Source organism: Cryptomeria japonica, chromosome 1 (genome assembly GCF_030272615.1).
Source record: "Cryptomeria japonica chromosome 1, Sugi_1.0, whole genome shotgun sequence".
Lineage (NCBI taxonomy): Eukaryota > Viridiplantae > Streptophyta > Pinopsida > Cupressales > Cupressaceae > Cryptomeria > Cryptomeria japonica.
The window spans coordinates 211,136,348-211,156,763 of record NC_081405.1 but is presented as its reverse complement, the minus strand read 5'-3'; the positions used below and the strand labels follow the sequence as shown (position 1 = coordinate 211,156,763).

Below are 20,416 nucleotides of genomic sequence, written 5' to 3'. Positions count from 1 at the left end.
CCTTGATGGCCCTTGCAGTGTCCAGTACTTCTTCAAATTTTGTTGTGGTTCTTTGTGCCAATGCCGTCAGAGGGATATGGGACTCGGAAGGATTATGCAGGGGTCTTAAGAGTTGATCGATATACCCTTCTGCCTGCTCAGCACGAACTCGATACATATCCTTCTCAGTTGTTATCTCTTCAAGTTGCCTGAGTATGTTCTGTACTGAATCCTTGAACTCTTCTTTCTCCTGCTCTTTAGTGGCTCGTCCAATGGGGATAGTCGGTATGCTATAATCTGCCAGTGTGATCTGATCTGTTGGCCTGTCTATAGGTGGGGTGGCAATATGGAGAGTGCGGTTCCTTTGCTCATCCTTGGTCACTCTAGAATATGCCCTGGGCTTTTTCTTTCCCTTGGCTTTTGCTTGGTCTATGCGTGAGAAAATGTCCTCTAGATCATTAGGTGACTTGGTGGCGGCCTTACGTTGGGCTCTGGCAATTAACCATTCTGGAGGTACTGCTTGGGCTGATGATATGGTTAAGTCTGCAATCTGTTCTTTGGGGTCCTCAGCCGACTTGTCATAGATTTGCAGCTGTCCTATTACTTGAGGGATGGAGGAGGTGCCAAGTTCCTTGGTTGCAGCTTAATTTTCTCCCACTTCACTGAACAATTGCCTAGTACCTTCGTGTGACAGTTGCTCTTCAGTCCTTTTTAGCTCACGGGGCTCCTCTATCCTTTGCTCTCCTTCAACAGTAGAGTCTTCTTTGGTTGTATTGTGGAGCAGCAATTCATGGCAGCTCTGTTGGGTGGGCTCATGCACTTCAATCCCTTGAATGGATGGAATTTCTCCTTCCTCTATTTGGTTACCTGGTTGGGCTGATTCAATGGCCCTCAGCTTCTAGCATATCAGGTGCGGGGGGATCATTGGCTTCAAATGCATCGATGTCGCTCTGGGAAGGCGGAGCAGGTATGCAATCTAATTCCACCACATCGTCGGACGAACTGGAGTTCCTTGACGATGAAGTGACCTCTGGCTTCCTTATGGGGATTTTTTCCCTTCTTGTTCTCTTTGACATCCGAGTCCCTCTGCAAGCCTTAGCTTTCTTTCTCTTCTCAGGTTTCCCAAGGTCTTCTTTGGGTGTAGTGGACGTTCCTTCATCTTCTGAAGACTGAGAATCGAGGTTGCCCATTAGGTGGTAAGTGAACTGGACTCCCTCATGGATTAGCCTTTCGATCTGCTGATGTAACCACTGATCTGTGTACCTTGCCGGGGCTGCCATGACTGCCTCGAAATCAGTGATTGGGTCTTGGGACTAATCGACGCCTGGCAGGAGATGCCTTATTGCTTCAAATTCTCGGACCTGGAGGCAATTCCTTAAATCAGTGAGCTGATCTGGGACCTGACGGTATTCAAAGAGCCGCATTTGTTGCACACTTAGTCTAGAATATTCCCGCCTGCAGACCTCATAGTCACCAAAGCAATTCTGCCAATAGTCTTCAATTGATTCCTTTGCCTTGTACTGCCATAGGCTCTTTTTGCCAGATTATCATGATCAAAATATCTTCTTGGAAAATGGTCCTGTAGGCCATAAGAAGCTAGCTCTGCAAGGGACTCCTTTGCTAGGGTAGGGGTCTTTAAGTGGACATCACGGCTGCCTATGATCATAGGAAATGTGAATCCAGCCTGCTTGGTTTCTCGAAGTAAGATGCCGGTCGGGTGTGACTGCCTTGCAACCTCCATAAGAATTACTTTGTAGGTTGGATACCGTGGAAGTCAGAGGGGAGCACCATCAAAGCCAGCTATTCGGATGTAGGAAAACCTTGGGAACTGAATGAACCAGGCTCCATACCTCTGCACTAAAGTAGTAGCTTGCTCCGAGAGCCTTATGTGTAACCCTTCCTGCATTAGCCCGACCAGGCGCATTGTGAAGGCGTCATTGATGCGTTCATACTGACCAACCACATAATTCGGGCTGTTCTTTTCCCTCTGAGCTATATCTTGGTAGTGCAGTTGGGGGTAACAATCATAGACTTTCACCTGACCGGGCCCATTCCCGATCTCACCTTTCATTATCAATCTAGGTAGTGGCTGGTTCTTGGCGAACATATAGACCAAATAAGAGGTCATGTTGAAGTACTTCTTCGTTTCGAGCTCAATCAACTGAGTGTGGATGTTATCGCTTATGATTTGGGCCGAGTCAAACTTGGACTTTCCGGCGAAGACTTGCTCTGTAAAATAGAACATCCACTCTTCAAAGTAGCTGTACTTAGGAAGTCCCATGACTCGGCTGAGTAAGGTGACCATATCCCCATGTTCATTATGAAAATCACTCTTGGGGGTCTTTTTCACAATTCTGGCATTTGAAGGCCTTTTCTCCTTGAACCATTCTTCGTTGATCAGTGCTTTGCATCGGGCCGGATATATATCATAGGGCCCTTACGCTTCATCTATGGTTGTGGCTGTGGGATTGTTTGGAAAGGGAATGTCGAATGCATCACCAATGGCCTCAGGAGAGAAGTTGGCGATAGTCATATTCTCAAGGAGCACTAGTCTGGAATTTGGTTCATAATGTCGGGCAGCCTCCACTACTAATTCATAGTTCTATATTGCTGGAGGAAAACCCGCCGCTTGGGCGATGCCACTTTCCACCATCTGCCTAGGCTTGCCATATGCGTTGGGTGAGAAGACCCGATTCCTGAAGTCCTGAATATCGATATGGCCAAGGTTAGTATCACCAATGTTGTCCCAGACGCTCTGAACTTTCGACTCCCTCAATCCTCCCCTCTGATATTGATACTTCATCCTTTCAACCTTACGCGGGATATCTGATTTGGATGCTCGTGAGGTTTCGGTTGTAGCGGGCGTTTTTTATGATTCCACCGTCGATTTAGGGATTTATCTTGCACAACTGGATGCGGATTACGAGGTGATACAAGAAAAGTAATGCGGGTTAGATAGCAAAATGCTCTAGCATGCCGGGATTAATTTAAAATTTAGTTTGGACATGGAGCAATATTTCTAGCTAACGGCTTGATCAATTTGAAACCAGAATATTCATGGAGATTTTTGATTGCGCATTTATACTTATCATTTCTGGATTTTGGATTAATTTTCAATAGAGGCAAAGCGTGGAACTTTTTCTAAGTTTGAAACGAGATGCAATTTTTGGTGAAGCCTTAGGAGTGAATTCTGAACTTTCGAGTGCTTTGAATAACGCTTATGAGCAAAAGAGATGCAGATTTTCAAGAATACAAGCATTGTGATCAAATTTCACGCATTTGTCTATTCGATTTAAGCATTTTCAGATGATCATACGAGACAAAGAGTACTTACTTGATGAGAGCGGATGGCGAGAGATTGCCTGACCTTGTCGCGTCAAATGAACGGACGATCCTGCAAAGTTTGAATTCCAATGGTTATCTCTCATGTTTTTAAATTTTCGCGGTTACCGGACAAAAGAGAATTTATTATTTGTAAATGATTTTACCCTGGGTAATTGGCAATCTGAATTTAAATGAATAGGAGGGAGTTAATGCAGCGTTTTACCACCTTATTTTCGGACGTCGGGGGGGTTTTCAAATTTCGAACTGCGTTTTCCTCCTTGCAAGTTTCACAAATTTTGCGTTTTATATTTCGCGATTTGCAAGCCTCTGGTGAATTTTGGAGCTTGGAGCTTGAGGAAAACTTCGGACCTGACACTTCCTTGTTTGCAAACTTCGGAGGATTCAACACCTTGGCGAATTTCGGAGGTCTTTGGGGTTTTAGGCGAGCTGGAGATTTTCGGAGCACTTAGCACGCTGTTTGCAAGTAAAACTTTCGGACTTAAAAGATAATCTTGCAAATTTCGGAGCTTATGGATGCTCTCGCTACCTTGGAGATATTTTCGGATTTCAATGATTTTCGCAAAAAAACTTCGGACCCTTAACTCGTTGTTGGCAACTTTGGACTAACCTCGGACCTCAACGCGCTTCTAAATTTCGGAGCTTTGAATGAACTTAAACTCCCTTTCGTGATTTTAAGACAAACTTCGGAGTTCAACGTGCTATGGAAAACTTTGGACCTCAAACGCCATGTGCAGCTTTCGCTCTCAGATGTTTTCTCTATCTGAAAAAAAAAAGAGGGTTTTTTGGACCTCAATGCCCTTGGCAAAAACTTCGGACCAAAACGCGCCTTTGCAAACTCGCACCGCGCCTTTGCAAACTCGCACCAACTTCGGACCCCAAAGGCCCTTTGGCAAATTCGATACGTTTGAAATTCCGGGGTAGGGTTCGAAAATGGGCATCTAAATCGAACTTCGGACCTGGAGGTGGCTTTGAAATTTTCGACGCTTTTCACCTTTTCATATTTCGTTCTAAGGTCCGAAAAAAAGGACTTTAAGTGATTTCGGAGCTTGGGCCACCTTTTGCAAGATTTCGCACTTTATCTTTTCTTTCAAAATTTCGGAGCTGGGGTCCGAAATTGAGATTTTACGTGCTTTTGGGACCTCAGCGTCTCTTGGGAATACTTTGCGATTTTTACACTTTTATCTCAAGGTCCGAATTTGGGGTTGTTAAGTGATTTTTCGGACCTCAAGGCCCTTTTGAAACATTTCGCGCTTTTACATTTTATCTTCAGGGTCCGAAAATGGACGCCCAAGTGCCTTTTGGAGGTTAAAACACATTTTGCGAATTTTAAAGAAACTTCGGCCCTAAACGCCATTTCGCAACTTTTTACGCTTTTTAGTTTACCCCCCAGGGTTAAAAAATGAACGCCTAAGTGGTTTTTCGGAGCTTGAAGCGCTTTTGGCAAATTTTGGACCTCAACCATCCTCGTGCAACCTTTCATGTTTGCCATTATTTCTAATTTCAGAGCTAGGGTCCGAAAATGGAGGTTTTAAGTGTTTTTCGGACCTGGAGCTACCGTTTGCACATTTTCATGTTTTCACATCCTCCCGTTTTCTCTCCAAGGTCCGAATTTGATCATTTCAAGTGAATTTCGGACTAAATAATAGATTTTGAATTTCGAAATTTTCACTCCAGGGTCCGAAATTCGGCCCCCAAGGGCGATTTTAGCAACCTTTTAAACCTAGTGAAATTTTAACCCCTTGGCCTCTGGGTCCGAAATTCGGTCCATGAGGCGATTTTGAAAACTTAAGCAAAATTTCAGATTGCAAACCAGTTTTCGCCAGGTCCTACAAATTTGGATTTTGGAGGCTTCATAATTCTAAGGCATTCGGGCAAGTTTCGCAGCCTTGGCATTTTGGTAAGGAAATTCGATTGTTCATTAGCAAGCGAAAATCATCCTTCATTCAAATCCTATAAACGTTCGTGGGGATAAACCTTATGCAATCTACTTTGTAGCTCTTGTGTGAAAAGTGGCGACTTTGGTCCTCGTGCGACCTTTAGACGCACTGCTCTTGCTTGGCGGGCTTCGCTACTTTCTACCACCTTATGCCTATCCAAGGCGATTTTCAAAACTTCGAACAAACTCTTGGCACTCACGCCCGAGCTAGACTAGCCGGGAGGATTCATCGGCTCTATTCTTTGACATCATCACTTTACGGACCAGTCGCGGACTTGCTCGAAAAGATGCGAGACTCTCTACGCGAAACTCAGCAGGGCAATGACTGAAAGCTCAAAACAGGAAGGGGGACCCTGTCGGCAATAGGGAGTGTGTGCAACGCACAATAGAGTCCAAGTTCGAGCTCTGCAGACTCGGGAGACATGACTTGGACCCGGATTCGCCGAGTTTGGCCTAAAATGATTTTAGGCCAAACTCGCCAACTCGGCGAGTTTGGCGTGTTTGCCTCCTGGACTCAGCCGAGTTCGAGATCGGCAGACTCGGGAGACATGACTTGGACCCGGATTCATTGAGTTTGTGCGAGTTTGGGTGATTCTCGTTTCTCTGATATATATATATATATATATATAAATATATATATATATATATATATATATATATATATATATTTGTATATATACATGTATATGTACACACACACACACACATATATATATACACACATTATATATATGTATACACATACATATATATTAAATATTTATATATATCTGTGTGTGTGTGTGTGTGTGTGTGCACATATCCCAGAATGGGTAGGGTGAGCATATGGTGGATGGATATGAATAATATTAAATAATTATGTTCATTGGTGGCAGGTTGCACAACTCTACATTGCAATTACAAAATCTGAAAATGACTGAAAATTGGAATCGACAGCTCTATTAAAAATGTAGAATTTATAATAGCCATACAGAGAACATGCAGAGTTATATCAAAGATTATTAATGTTGGAAATGACACCTAATTTAAAATTCATATAATCTACTCAACAACAATAAACAGTACAACTTCAATATCAGCCAAGGAATAGATATATTAGATAAAATACTAGGAATAATGCTGGAATGGCAGCTGGTCAGAGTCAAACTCATGGCTTTTTCAATGAAAACACAATCTTGAGTTTGGTCTTATAACCATTGAAGATGAATAATATTGCAGTAAATAAGTGTAGTGATCCATTCATCTCCTGATACAAGCACCCAAGCAATCCCAAAAATGCTGTGATATACTTTAGAATTGGTACAAAAATCCATGCTCATTATTGTATGTGTTCAATACCCAAGCAGAAAAATCCATTGCTGTAATACAATCCTGAAAAGTGGTGTGCAAAATTTGCCTGTCAATTGAGTACTCTCTGGGAACCAAGCATTATTGCCTGTCAATTCAGTACTCTCTGGAAACCAATTATTTCTCTTCATTAAAATTTAATGGAACAATTTGTATTCTCTTTTCTCAACTCCTGTATAAAAACCATTGTCAAAGGCATCTCTAAAATAGTTTCTCTCATCATTGCTGGGGCACAAACTGTCATTTTCCCTTTATCTACCTTCACTGATGCTGTTAGCTAGATTTCCTTGAAACCTTGCTCCCCATGGTTTTACCCCTGTTTGAATATAGGTTATTTGTGCTTAAAATCCCCATGGCTTCTCCTGTTTGAATCTAAACAATGCTGCCTATAGGGTAAGACATCTCTACTGTCAACACATCCTCCTTGTTATTATAATTCTTTGCAGTTTTGTATGTATTTCTCTGTTAGATTTAGCGATAATTTCTCCAATGCTCAGGCTCTTTACAATCAATATATTGCTAAAGGATCAATGTTTGTAATGATTATGGACATTGAGGAGCCTGTGTCTAATTTGCCTTGAGACATTTACAATGCATTTAAATATCATCAGTTCAACATCAATTGTCAGGCCATTTACTTGCTTTGGTCCCTGAATTTAGTGGCTTTTCAAAAGAAGTTCGTGATTGTTTTGTGAATGGTGGCTGCAAACTTTTAGAAGTCATCTTTCAACTTGGGCTGTTGATATGAATGATTGGATGATCATGATGTTTCACAGTGAACTTTAAATTCAATCTCAGGCTAAGCACAAAATAATAGGGCCAATGATAAGTGAGCAGTTGGAAGTGGCATAATATTGCTTTGATTGAACTGAGGTGATTAATAGTTCAGCAGTTCTTGAGTTTAGTGCATAGGGGTGAGATGGGATAAGACTGCTTGGACAAGATCAATTTAGAAAATGAGCGAATGGCAAGAAGTTGTGACTTGGTGACACATGAAAGTAAAAGTGGGAGCAAATGAGATCCATTACTTCAGAGAAATCAGTCATCATTATTTTGTCTTTAGATAAGTGGACCAACATCTGTTCACACTGAAAAGGCCATGAAGCCCTTAACAAGGGATAACTGTTTGACGTAGATATTGATCAACAATAGACATTGGTTGAGGTTTAGATTGCATGATCATCTGAGAGCCTTAAGAATTCTTGCACTTTATGCAAAAAGTGTGTGCAGAAAATTGACAGCATTGGGACGTCCCCAGCAAATTCCCACATTCATTGGGGTCTCTTCCAATGCATAGGAAATTGCATTGGGACGTCCCAATGCCAATTTGCTGGGGGAATTTGCATGGACATCCAACATTTTGGGGATGGGGGGAAAACGTCCCTTGGTCGTCCTTAAGTCCCCGAAACGTCCCCGGGACCAGGATGGGGGTTTTCAGGCCAGGGACGCATCCCCGGGTTATGTAGTTGTTAAATAGACAATAGTTGGAGGAGTTACCTATGAAATTTAAACATATACGAGTGTCTCAGGCTAGGTTTAGTTGGGAAACCCTGTTTCTATATTCCAAGGATCTTTCTCATAAATATACGCATGCAGATGCATGTATTCTCATATGCCCAAGTTGATTATTTTTTCATTACCTAAGCACTCTACTCCATATGGTCAAGTGTATCACTACCAGCCACAAAACATTGCTTCGATTCACACCATAAGCAAAATTAGCATTTTGACTTATAAATTGTATATCTCTCATATATTTTATAAATGGAATTTTCTCGTTTTATGTCTTTTTTAAGGGTGAAATGCCCTTCTATGTATACTGAATTGTACAATAAGATGCATTGAGTTCATGCACAAAGTTTACAATAAGATGTCGACCTATCGAGTTCCTGTGAATTATGAATATGAAGCTTAAAGCTTACTTTGTGATATTTATGCTTAAAATGGTGATGATTATCTTTCAAAGATGTGTCATATTATGGCTTGAATAAAAAGTGGTCGAGAAAATGACACACGATTGGTACTTTTGCCACCATTACAGAACAGAAACTGAGTATGTCTCTGAGGTGCTCACAATGGTGAAGCGCTTTGCTCAGAGCCATAACTGCCATGTCTGGTTTGTTGCTCACCCAAGACAGGTATGTATCATATTGAGATCATTTTTTCTTAGTCCACTCTGTAAGGGTAGTTATTTTTCACTTGGCATATTGATATTTTTAATGTACTATATAATCAGTTTTGTAGAAATATATCTTTAGCAGACACAGTAAAGTTTCTGAAGGCTTTTTTTGTGGGGGAGGTTATTTGATTTATTGTTGACACATTAGACATGTTTTGCCATCAGTTACAAAATTGGAAGGGTGATCCTCCTAATATATATGAAATCAGCGGTAGTTCTCATTTCATCAACAAGTGTGACAATGCAATCGTAATTCATAGAAATCGAGATCCAGATTCTGGTCCACTTGATGAAGTCAAGGTTATAATCTCTTGAAACAGATCATATTGAATTTAATGGCAGATTATTACTCTCAAAATATTTTTCACCATCTCATATTTGATTTTGTAATCGCTAATCTACAACTCTGCAGATTCTTGTTAGAAAAGTGAGGAACAAGCTAGCTGGGAAAATTGGTGAAACCTACTTATCATACAACAGGTAAACATAACGCTTATCTTTATACAAATTACTAAGGATGCTAATTAAAGCATTCTCATATTGTTCTTTCAAATGTTCATTTGTGAATGCTTTCTTTTTCAGAGTTGTTACTGTTTGCTCCAATTCGATTTCTTTGCACTTACATTTTACTAAGTGTTAATATTACATGACTGTTGCTTGCTGAAAAATGTTGTTTAACATTGGTCAAGTTATGATCAGCAAAGTAAAGCATTATATATTCCTAATCTCACTTCAATCAACATGTTCCAAAAATGTTGAGATCAAGCACATGTTAGTTGTTAAACAACCATGATATTACACTCAAAAGATTTTTTGTTGATTACAATCCTTCAACTCTTTGTTAATGATTAGAGTTTCTCCTTGTCTTTATATCTTTTTTAGTTAAATTAATAGGAGATCCATTTCTTTATTTCCTATGGAATAAGGGATAAAATTAGGGAAACATTTTAATAATAATATTTTAAGTTAGCAATATAATTTAAAGAACATTGTAAAATGATAACTATTATTATTATCTAGATAAAGTGGGCTGTTAAAATGGGACAAAATAAGGCCTTTTGTAACATTATATTAAAATGTTTTTGAATGAGCACTTTGGAGGGAAAAGGGAATTACAATATCGGTGCCAAAAAATAGTTTATAGAAGATGTTAGGAAATATATTGTTAGTGTGGATTTTGTTGTAATAATTGCAAGTTGCTAATTCTAGAGTTTTGCAGAACTGTATGGAGAAATCTGAGGAAGTCACCTTCCTATATAAATGATTTGTATTGAGTGGTTTGGACAAAGAATATAAAACAATACTTTTCATGTGTAACACTTTGAAATCCAATATGGTATCAGAGCTTACCAAGCTGTGTTGAGCGGTGTTGGAGTAACATGTGAAGGATGTGTTCTACATATGGGATTTTCAATGGTTTGCTGTGAGTAGGGGCATAGCGGTGTTGTCCTCATTTTTGTTTTCTAAAATGAAGGACCATTACATGAAATTTTTGTGAAAAAAAATGAAAAATTTTACTCTATGGCATGCTTCCCGAGGCAGAATTTCGACTAATCCTTAGACTGGCTTAATCCTCAGTCCATCCTCGAACTACATTTCGAATTTCGTCAAATTCTGGGTTCGTTTGCTATGCCTTTCCTTCAATTTCGGGTTTTAAAACCCCGACTGTAGGTGGAGAATTTTCTTCAAACTGCAAGTTTTAATGATATTCATTGTTTTGGTCTTTTTAGGGGAATTTTTGAGTTACTACATGTGCACTTTTATTTCAAATATGTTACTTGTAATTTGTTTTAAATTTCCCCTTTGTTGTATTTATCTTTTTTATTGTTTTTTGGTCATGTTTAGTTAAAATAGGGATTTTTTTGGCTCAACTGCAAGTAAACTTGCAGTTTGTCCAAAAAACCCCTACTTTAATGGTTTTTACATGTAATAGGGATTTTAAATCCCCATTACATATGTGCAAGTATTTCTAACTTGTTGTAGGGATTTTATTTCCCTTTTACAAGTAATTTAAACTTGCAGTTTGCTCCAAAAAAACCCAATTTTGCCTTGCAAGTGCATTTTTGACAATTTTAAACTTGTCATTTGTCCAAAAAAACCCGATTTTGGCTTATAAGTGGAAAAAGTAAAAAATTAAACTTGCAATTTGTCTAACAAAAACCCGATTTTGGCTTATAAGTGGAAAAAGTGAAAATAAAACTTGTTATTTCCTCCCCAAAACCTGATTTGCATGATTTTTGGCAATTCGAACTTGTTGTTTGTCTTCCAAAACCCGATTTGCATGAAAAATGGATTTGTTGAAGATGTCAAAGCGATTTTTTGGGGAGATTTGCTGGAGATGCAAGGCATTTAGGATTCTATCCTATTCTCATGCATTTACAAACACATTTTTCGCCATTTAGAGTTTATTATTACTGGTTTTTGGAGCTAAATCAGCAAAAACGTGGTTCTTTCAATCCACATTTTGGGCGTTTTTTACTCCACACGTCTGCATTCTCCTAAATCGTTTTCCCTTCTCTCACCTAAGCGTGGAGTTTGGGATAAGATTCAAGCTATTTAATGATCCATTAATGATGCATTGAATGCCACGTTTTTTGCAAAAACGTGATTCCTTTGGCTGCAAATTTGAAGCTTTTAAATGCCACGAATCATTGATAAGAGGAATCATTTTTGCTTTCCATTCTAAGGCGTTGAGATTTGAGGAAGATTTGACCTCTTCTTGTGCCTCCAAGTTTGCATTTTGCTGCCATATAAGACATTCTTGCAAAAACGTGTAAAGGGTTTGGCATTGCAATTTTGGGTTTATTTACCGGTTTTGCTTCTTCATTCCAAGAATTGTTGCGTTATTGGAGAAGCATTTTGCATTTGTAAGAAAGGTATGTTCTCTTTCCTTTCTTTCCTTCATTTTATTGTTTTCTTAATTTTCGTTCTTAGTTGCATTTTTGGCATGTGTTGTTCTTCCCCCAAAAATTGGTTTTTGTGAAAGAAATCTTCCCCTTGGTATGCGATTTTTGAATTGCATTGTTTTTCCCAAAATTCCCTCTTTACTTGTATTCGGGATTTTTAATCTTGATTACAAGTTCGCTGGAAATTCTTGTTCTTCTCCTACGGTGAAGGAATTTAACCATTTTTGGTTAAAATTCCAAGTTGAAAAGTGTGAAATACCCCTCCCTTGCAAATTTGGGTTTTAAAAACCGGATTACATGTCGAAGAGTTCTTCCCATTTTCATGAAAATGACTTTCCCGGATTTTCCCATTTCTATCCATTCATGTTCCCCATATTCGTACTTTTCATGTCCATCATTTCCCGCAAGTCAAAGTCTCATTTTTCGTCCATTTCTCCATTTTCGAATTTACAAGTGTACTTGTATTCGGGTTTTAAAACCCCGATTGCATGTATGTCCTTTCCAACTTGTATAGTTGCGAAAATTCTCCCAAGATCTGAAATTGGTCAAAGTCAAGATTTCCCCATTTCTACATATTTCCCCTCTTCCTCTCTCAAAACCGTGAAATTCAAAAATCAAAGTTTTACCCATTTGAAGAAGGAAGAATGATATTTGCAGCTGACTATGATGTTGCTTTAACTCTTTTAAGTCTTCATCATAGCATTCCAGGTTCACAATCAATGTCAGATTTGCCAGCATCTCCAACTCCAAAGAAAATGAAATACAGATATGACAAATATCAGAATGAGGTTGCACCTTCCCAGGTTTCTTCTCCTTTGGATCGCATCAGAGACACGGAGATAGGGCACGTTGATATGGCTGAATTCATCAACAGGGTAGAAGATCCACAGGATAACAACTTGCAGCGGCTGTTGGACAGCCATATCCATCATGCATCTTCCTTTCCAGTGGCTGCCCTAGAACCTGAGTTTGTTCTTGCATGCGCCCATCATTTTGACAAGGAGTCAAGAGTCATCAAAAATGATGATGGTGAAGCTATAATTCGTCTTGATGCGGATACAATCGAGAAGGTCTTCAGAATACCTCCTGCACCTGTTTATATGGAAATCACCAAAGAAAGTGCAGCAGAGTATTATGTGAAAAGGGAAAAAGATTGCAAGCGACACATCAATAGGTGGATCCAAGAGCCATGTCCTTCCTTCTCAAGGTGGGCAAAGTTGTACCGTTGTGATTTCAAATGGGAGATAGGAGACACCATCACTCTTCTCAGCAGGATGATGGGCCTTGAGCATTCCAATGTCTTTGAGCCATGGATGTATCAATTCATTATGTTCATACGGCAGTCACATCACATTTCATGGGGGGAAGTCATTAGCGATGCCTTGTGCGAACAACTTGCAGCAGTTCCTACCACCATGACCTTCTTCATGAATTCTTATTTGGTATATTTAGTAGCATCACTTAGACACTTTCCAGGTCTTTCTACCAAGGGTGATCGCTCGCTTATACCAGTTTGGGAATATTATGACCAGTTGCCATTGAAACCCAGTAGACTGCATTTTAGAAGGGTCCAAGATGCATTCTTCGGATATTTCATGTGCCAGTTTGACATGGATCTCAGGAACAAAAGAGTATCAGATGAGGCATGGGTCAAGGTGTCTGAGTATGGGTGTTTGTTCCTGCAATTTCCCACCTTCACCTATATGAGGATTGGATGCTATGATGGTCAGCCATACATGCTTCCAAGACACCCAACCGATAAGATAATTCTTATGGAGTTGGGAAGATAGATCATGGTTGTTCATACTTTTCAGTCTGCTAGACACAAGGTTGGAATGGGGATCTCTACCACTAACCCATTAAAAATTGGTCGATACTCCCTTGTCACATCCGTGAAGGCTAAGGCCATGGAGGCTGAATTGCAGGAAATCAAGCTTAAGAGGTTCAAACCTAGAGCTGATTTTGATTATAGAGGTATGAAAGAGAAGATCAAGAAATCCTTTTTGCATGTTCATCGCATTGAAGACATTTGGGTAGATCTCTGCACAGAAGCCGAAATTCTGAAGATGGATTATTGCAAGCTCACTGTTGAGCAAATTGTTGACTTGAACTTGGCGGATATCCCACAAGGGATGATCGATGACGAACATATACTTGATCCTGAATACACTTCACGGAGGGTTGAGGAAGCTCCACTTCCTTTGATCCAATGGTCACACAAGGAGTGCGTCTCCATCCTTGACAGATTTCAGCCTATCTTGGCCAACACTAACGCATGGCTGAAAAGTAATGTTGTTAGACTTATCAAAATCAAGGTTGGTAAAGAAGATGATTCTACGGGGCCTCTTGGACGGAAGTCTGATATTCAGATTGATAACAAGGAGGGTGCTTCATCTTCGGGCACAAGGATCAAGTTATGAGTCAGTCGTGCAGTAGTGCTTCCTCTTGAGGGGATGACCATTCGTGGGAAGGAGAAATCACGGTTCCATGTTCAGGTGATCGATCATGATAATCCAAATGAGGGGCAGCAATTTGACGATGCTCCTAAGTCTCCAGTTTCGGACTCGCCTCACGAGGTTATTCCTCCAGTTTCCATTGAGACGCCTCTTTCTCCTCCTGATTTGCTCGTAGATGAGTCTCCTCAGAATGCAGTTCCCATTTCAGCATATGAGCCTTCTCTTGATCGACGACAAGAAAGTGTGTCGAAAGTTCTTGAAGATAATCCCACTTGTATTCAGTTATCAGAAATTCATACTTCCACTTCTGGTTTTGAAGAATTCATGAGGCAATCTTCATGTCCATTGGTAACTGAACAAACCATGGTCACTACCCAAACAGATATTCCTCCCAGGGTGACAACGGTAATTCAAACAGAAACTGCTTCTCCTTTGCCTATGGCTGCTACAGGAAGTGAGTTGATGACTTTGCCTCCATGGCTTAGTTCTTTCACCTCGAAAAGGAAAAAGCAAGAGATCTCACATGATGCCTTTGACTACCAGCAACTCAAACAGTCCAGATCCAAAGTTGCTAAGAAGGCCAAGACTATCTCTAGGGTAACTGTTGATAGCAACAAGATGAAAGTAGCTGAAATTGTGGAACCTATTGCAGATAAGCCACTTGATGAAATGTCAGCTGCTGATTATAAGGTTACAAGGATAGAATTGGGCAAGCAAACACATGAGGTCATTAGACATGATGCTTAGTTCTCTGTTGCTTCACTGGTGCAAAGGTGTGACGATCTTCTTGCGAAGAAAGACAAACTAGAAGAGGAAAACCGACAGCTTATGGCAGCCATTCATAAAATCACAAAACCTGCTGTTGAAGGGAGTAACTCCATAGGTTCTTCTGGTTCCCAAGAATCGATTCGTGGAGTGGAAAGGGCTGCTCAGAAAGTACAAGCACTGGATTCCTGGGTTGATCAACTTTATGATCAATGTGTACAAGTAGTAAAAGACATTTTTCAAATAATGTCTAAGTTGGAAACCATTGAATAGAAACTGGATCAGACTTCTAACACTTTCAAAAAGAATCTGGAAAGTGTTGAGAAAAGTCTGACAATCTGGCGTACCATGCCCCAACAACAGCTGAGTATTTTGCAGGAGCACGCCATCATCTCTTCCAGGGTCATGTACTTGGAATTTGAAAAACTCATGGAAAACAAGACCCTTGTTCTTAAATCCCTCATTGAGGAGATCGGTGATGCAAGGAGATTCCGAGATGAAGTTTATCGAGGTATTGTCTCACATTGTGAAAGGGCCTCTTGCAATATAGTAAGTCAGGATGGAAAGCTGATTCCAGAAGAAGAACTTCTTGCTGATTTGCAGATGAGGATTCATAATGAATGGAGGAGCGAACAATTCTCGGCAGCTTCAATCCAAGCATTGATGAAACACCAAGCCTTTTTCCATGAAATCCAGTCTATCCTGGATAAAAACAATTCCGTGCTCCTCTGCTGTCACGACACTATTGTGAAGACTATGGTTGTTGCCAAGAACACCCATGTACCGAATCCTGAGGAACTACAAGCAAGCATCCGGAAATTTCAAGGAATCGTGTCTTCACAAAATGCAACTTAAGTATTTTTCAACACTTAGTTGAATTTTCCCTCTTTTGTAATCTTTAGTTGTATTTTAGTTTTGACAAGTTACATGTAAAAGTATTTTTTTGTAAAATGCAAGTTACACATTACTTGCGCTTTTGTAATTACATGTAAGGCAACTACAAGTTGTGTCCGATTAGGACTGTAGTTGGAATAAGTCTTAGTTAGTTGGAGTAACTCTTAGTTAGTTAATGAAGTCTCAGTTAGTTATTGAATGAGTCTTGGTGGTTGAGAGAATCTCTCAAGTTAGTTAGGATCCTCCCACCTTTTTCTCAAGGCTCTTCTTCTATAAATACTAGAGGGTCCATTGTAATTATTATCTTTTTGAAAGCAAGCAAAAACTCTGCCAAATTTACAGCAAGAAGTCTTTGAGCTTATGTATGTGGATTGAAAGTTTTTGAAGAATAATAAAGAAGGATTACTCAAGTTTTGAGTCTTTGAGCTACATGTTTGAGTTTGAATCTTTTATTTCTTCTATGCCAAGTGTTTCTAAAGGAGCTTAGTCCAATCTAATTTGAAGTCTTTGAACTAGAAGTAGAGAAGATTAATTAAAGTAGGAAATCTCTAGAAGGAGTAGAAAGTCTTTGAGCTTGCGTCTATTCTTGAGGAAAAATTATTGTTTGATAAGAAATAGCAGCAAGTCTTTGAGCTTGCATTAGTTCTTGTCCTTGTGTTGAAAGAATAGATTATTCCAGTTTTTGAGCTGTTATCTTTTATTCGTTGTAAAATTTAGTATAGCAAAGGGTAGATAGGACTTCCAATAGTCAAGTCTTTGAGCTTGATATTGCTGTCCCGTCCCGAAGGAAGTGACGGAAGTCTTTGCACTTTCAGGAAACTTCATTTCCTTTCTCTTATTTCACTTGAAAGTGGTTATTGTTGTTATTCAATCGCTATCCTTTTCTATGAAGAGAAAATGATATTGTCTTTCTTGAAAAAAGAAGAAAGATTGCTGTCCCATCCTATTTTATTTTCCAAGTTGTAGTTAGATAGGGGGAGCCTTCCCTTAATTAGGAGAGTTTTTACTCGTGCTGTGGTTGAAACCACAATTTTGTATATTTCCCCAAGTGTACAAAATTTTCAACCAACAAGAGGAAACAAGGGACTATTTGTCCTATGTATGTTGCGCCTGCAACAAAGGAATAACTGGTGCTGGAACTTTAAACTTCACAAAATTTATTCTCAAAGATAGCAGTTTGTTGGTCATGCCAAGTGCGCAATGAATAGAAAGGATGTGCAGGTGGAGAATTTGAGCCAACCCTCAATTGGCTATAGATTTGTGGGTGTAGAAGAAACCGAACATCCCCCACATAGTGTGTTCTTTCTACTCTTCTCTCTACTTCCACTCTAGGCAGTAATCATATCATTTGTGTCGGGTGGGCTCCATACCGTGTTTCTTTTTTGTGTTATATAAATACACATGTCTCCTAAGTTCTCGCTCCAACCATACTCTTCTTCTTGCTTCGTATTCAATGCCTTGCATTGTATTTGAGTAGAATTATAAGGGTTCTGATTGTTGTGCAACCTGCGCAATCAGATCTGGGAACGTATTGAAGTGAAGAGTGGTACAAGGTTTGTTTCCTTCTCCAATTCATGTAATGCTTTGTTGTTGCTCGTGGAAATAAATTATTGTAGTGTTTGTTTCTGATGCTAGTTCGATTGGAAAAAAGAATGGTAAGGAGTGTGAATCAGAGAGAAAGCACTAAATTGCTAACATTAGTTTTTACTTAAGCTATTTTGGGGAGAGGGAATGGCTTTTTTTCCTTAAAACAAAGCTGAGAAAGAAATAGCTTTAAAATTGGTGGCTCGTCATTTCTTTCAAGAGAGTGATTCAAGTTGTGTAATAATGATATTTTGAGATTCTTCTTCTCTAATGTGGTCAGAGATTTAATTTTCAATCATCTTTTTTATTTGGGGGGGGTTGAATATTTTTAATATTTGAGTACAGTCTACTGCAGGAAGTATTATGTTAGGGGTTTTGTGGGCATTGTGATGGATAAATTAAGTTTTATAGAGAAATTTGAAGCTCAAGATTTTCATATAGGTAGATGTAGATGCAGTTACACCCTGATAGAAAAAGATCTTTGGGATATTGTCAAACCGAACTCAGTCATACCAACTAATGCAAATGAACTTGCTAAGTGGAATTTCAAAACTTGAAAAGCTTTGGGAACTATTAGCATTGGCTTGTTGAAAGCATACTTACACCATGTGGATTTCACGAAGTCTACAAAAGAGATTTGGGAGTCATGAAACAAGCTCTTTGGATGTGAAGCAGAAAATGCCAAGACGACATTTAAGAAGAGATTGTATGGATAAAAATGCAAAAAATGGCAGATCATATAAGTAAGTTTCACTCTCCTAAATCAGCTAGCAAGCATTAATGAGAAAGCAAAGGATAATGATGCCAAAGCAATACTTTTGAATAGTTTGCCTAAGAATGTTTGTTATGGTGTTTACATGAAGCAGGGTAAACATTAGTTTTGGAGTAATTTGTAATGTCCCCTTTTTAGCAGTTATGAGGTGATTTGTCATTAGCCCTTCTTGCCATGGTCCCGAGGGCTAACTAAGACTTATAGGGATCGGTGAAGGATTCCCTAGGCAATTTCAGTTTTAGACCAATTGGAGGTGTTTTGACGAGTTATCCAGATACTTACTATTTATAGTAAGTCAGTTCTGGATCAATGATTAGTAATTTTTGATACAATTTTGGTTGTTAGTATTTTGGTGCATTTAATTCTTCAACTCGATTGCAAATTTAATGGGCCATTAATTAATTGGGCAATATATCAGAGGTTCCTAAAGTTAAATTTAAATATTTAACTTTAGTGATTAATTAATGCTGAGTCTAATGTTAAAGGGGAAAGATTAAAAGTACCCTGTCTTTGTGGAGACATAAGGGGATAGTAATTTTTATTATATCATTCATTTATCCCACATTCACGGTGCCTTGGGAAATGAGCCCAATTGGAGTTATAAATGAAAGCATTTAATGCAGATTGTATCATCTTGGAAATTGGTATCTTGGAATATTTGTTTCTTGAAAACTGAGTTTCTGGAGAAATGTGGAAATCATCTTGGCTTTTGGGGACGTACACATTAGCAACATTTCCCACGTTTCTGGAAGACCAAATCTTGGAAATCCTTCAATTTAAATTGCAGAGCTTGAAATAATGGAGTTTGGTATTTGCCATTTGAAGCTCAAACATGGAGGTGTAGCAGTGATTGCAACTTGGTAGGAGTAATTTCCTATCACCTAGAGGACTTTGCATTTACAGTCAAATTCGTAATATTTCCAGCTAGAGGAAGAATGCAAGGTTGGGAAGAACATTTCATGTGATACAAGAGCATTAGGATTTGAAACTTGGTTGGGTGTAGTTGAAGGAAAGCCACATTCACCCCAAACTTCAACAACACAGTCCATGTTAGGGAGAATGCACAGGAGTCTTATTTTCTGCGGTTTGCCGATCAATATATTAGAGCTGGGTGTGAGAAATACCTTGGTTAGTATAACTACTATGTGTTGTGCCTTGCATCACACTCCTCGTCGTTGACAGGGTCCCTCCTTTTTTTTGGTTGTCCATCTTGTCCTTGCTTAGGTCCTTAGTAGGGAGTTCTGGTAATTCACAGAGAGGAGTGCAGCAGTTATAAATTTCAGACAAAAGGAGATGATCCTTCTCAAGAGTGAACTAGCCTAAGTCCTAGGTACTGAAGTGTTTGCATCTTGAAAATGAGAAGCAAAATTTTGCATCTAAGTCAGATCACCAAGCTGACAAGAGAGCCTTGAACAGATGAGACAATTGGTTACTTGAGTAAGAAAATGCTTGAGGCAAACAAAATGTACCTTTTGACAGATTTGCAAAGTAAAGAGGATGAGTGAGCATAACGTTTTCAGAAATCAGTAAAATGAATCAAACGTGAGCCAAATTTCAAACAAATTGGCCTTGAGACCCGAAATTCAGCCATATAAAGCCAAATTCAGCCTCTAAGGCCAAAATACGAATTCAAAATCCCTAAGGCCCAAAATTCGGCCTCCAGACCAAAGTGCAAAGTCATTAAAAGTTCAAAATTGGTCTAAAACAACAGAACGTTACAATGCAAAAGTTCAAAATCGGCCTTGTAAATTGAAGTGCATTCAAAAGTGAGAAAATCGGCTTGATAGGCTGAAAAGTGATAAGCAAAGCAATGGTAAAAAAGCTCGCAAAATAGTCTTCTAAGCCAAAATTCATTAAAGCTCACAAACTCGGCTTATAAGCCAAAATTCGCAAAGTGGAGTCAATTTCGCAAAAATGATTCAAAAGGGCCGAAAAGATAATAAAGACCAAGTCTCACAAAATACTCATCTAGGTCGAAATCGTTAAACTTGCAAAATCATCTTCTAGCCTGAAAAGAAGAAAATAGTTCGCGTAATATAGCATTTTAGGCCGAAAATCACTCAACTTTGCGAAAGTGGTTCATAAGCCAAAAAAGTAAGAAACACTTTTAAGTCTAAAAAACTTCCCAAAGTCATCTCCAAGGTCGAAAAAGGTAAGGGCCTTCTAGGCCAAGAGGCGATTCAAAGTTTGCATTTTATTTCGTGTTTTGACCCTTTTAGCTCGAAAAAGACTAACCAAAAATCTCGCAAAAGA

General features: G+C 39.2%; 1 protein-coding gene across 8 annotated transcripts in view; it reads left to right on the top strand.

Moving 5' to 3' along the window:
- LOC131030343 (twinkle homolog protein, chloroplastic/mitochondrial) overlaps positions 1 to 20,416 on the top strand; it is a 275,817-nt gene that overhangs the window by 231,942 nt on the left and 23,459 nt on the right. For 7 of the 8 annotated variants that reach the window (XR_009371605.1, XM_057961108.2, XM_057961107.2 and 4 more), the window contains 3 exons: positions 8,649 to 8,745; positions 8,952 to 9,086; positions 9,199 to 9,266. Coding sequence is in view for 6 of the 8 variants with exons in the window: in XM_057961108.2 (XP_057817091.2) it covers positions 8,649 to 8,745; positions 8,952 to 9,086; positions 9,199 to 9,266 (300 nt within the window). In the remaining 2 variants the exon portion in view is untranslated. Of the gene's footprint in view, positions 1 to 8,648; positions 8,746 to 8,951; positions 9,087 to 9,198; positions 9,267 to 20,416 lie in introns of those variants that run through there. The other variant, XM_059216822.1, reaches the window with a different exon arrangement.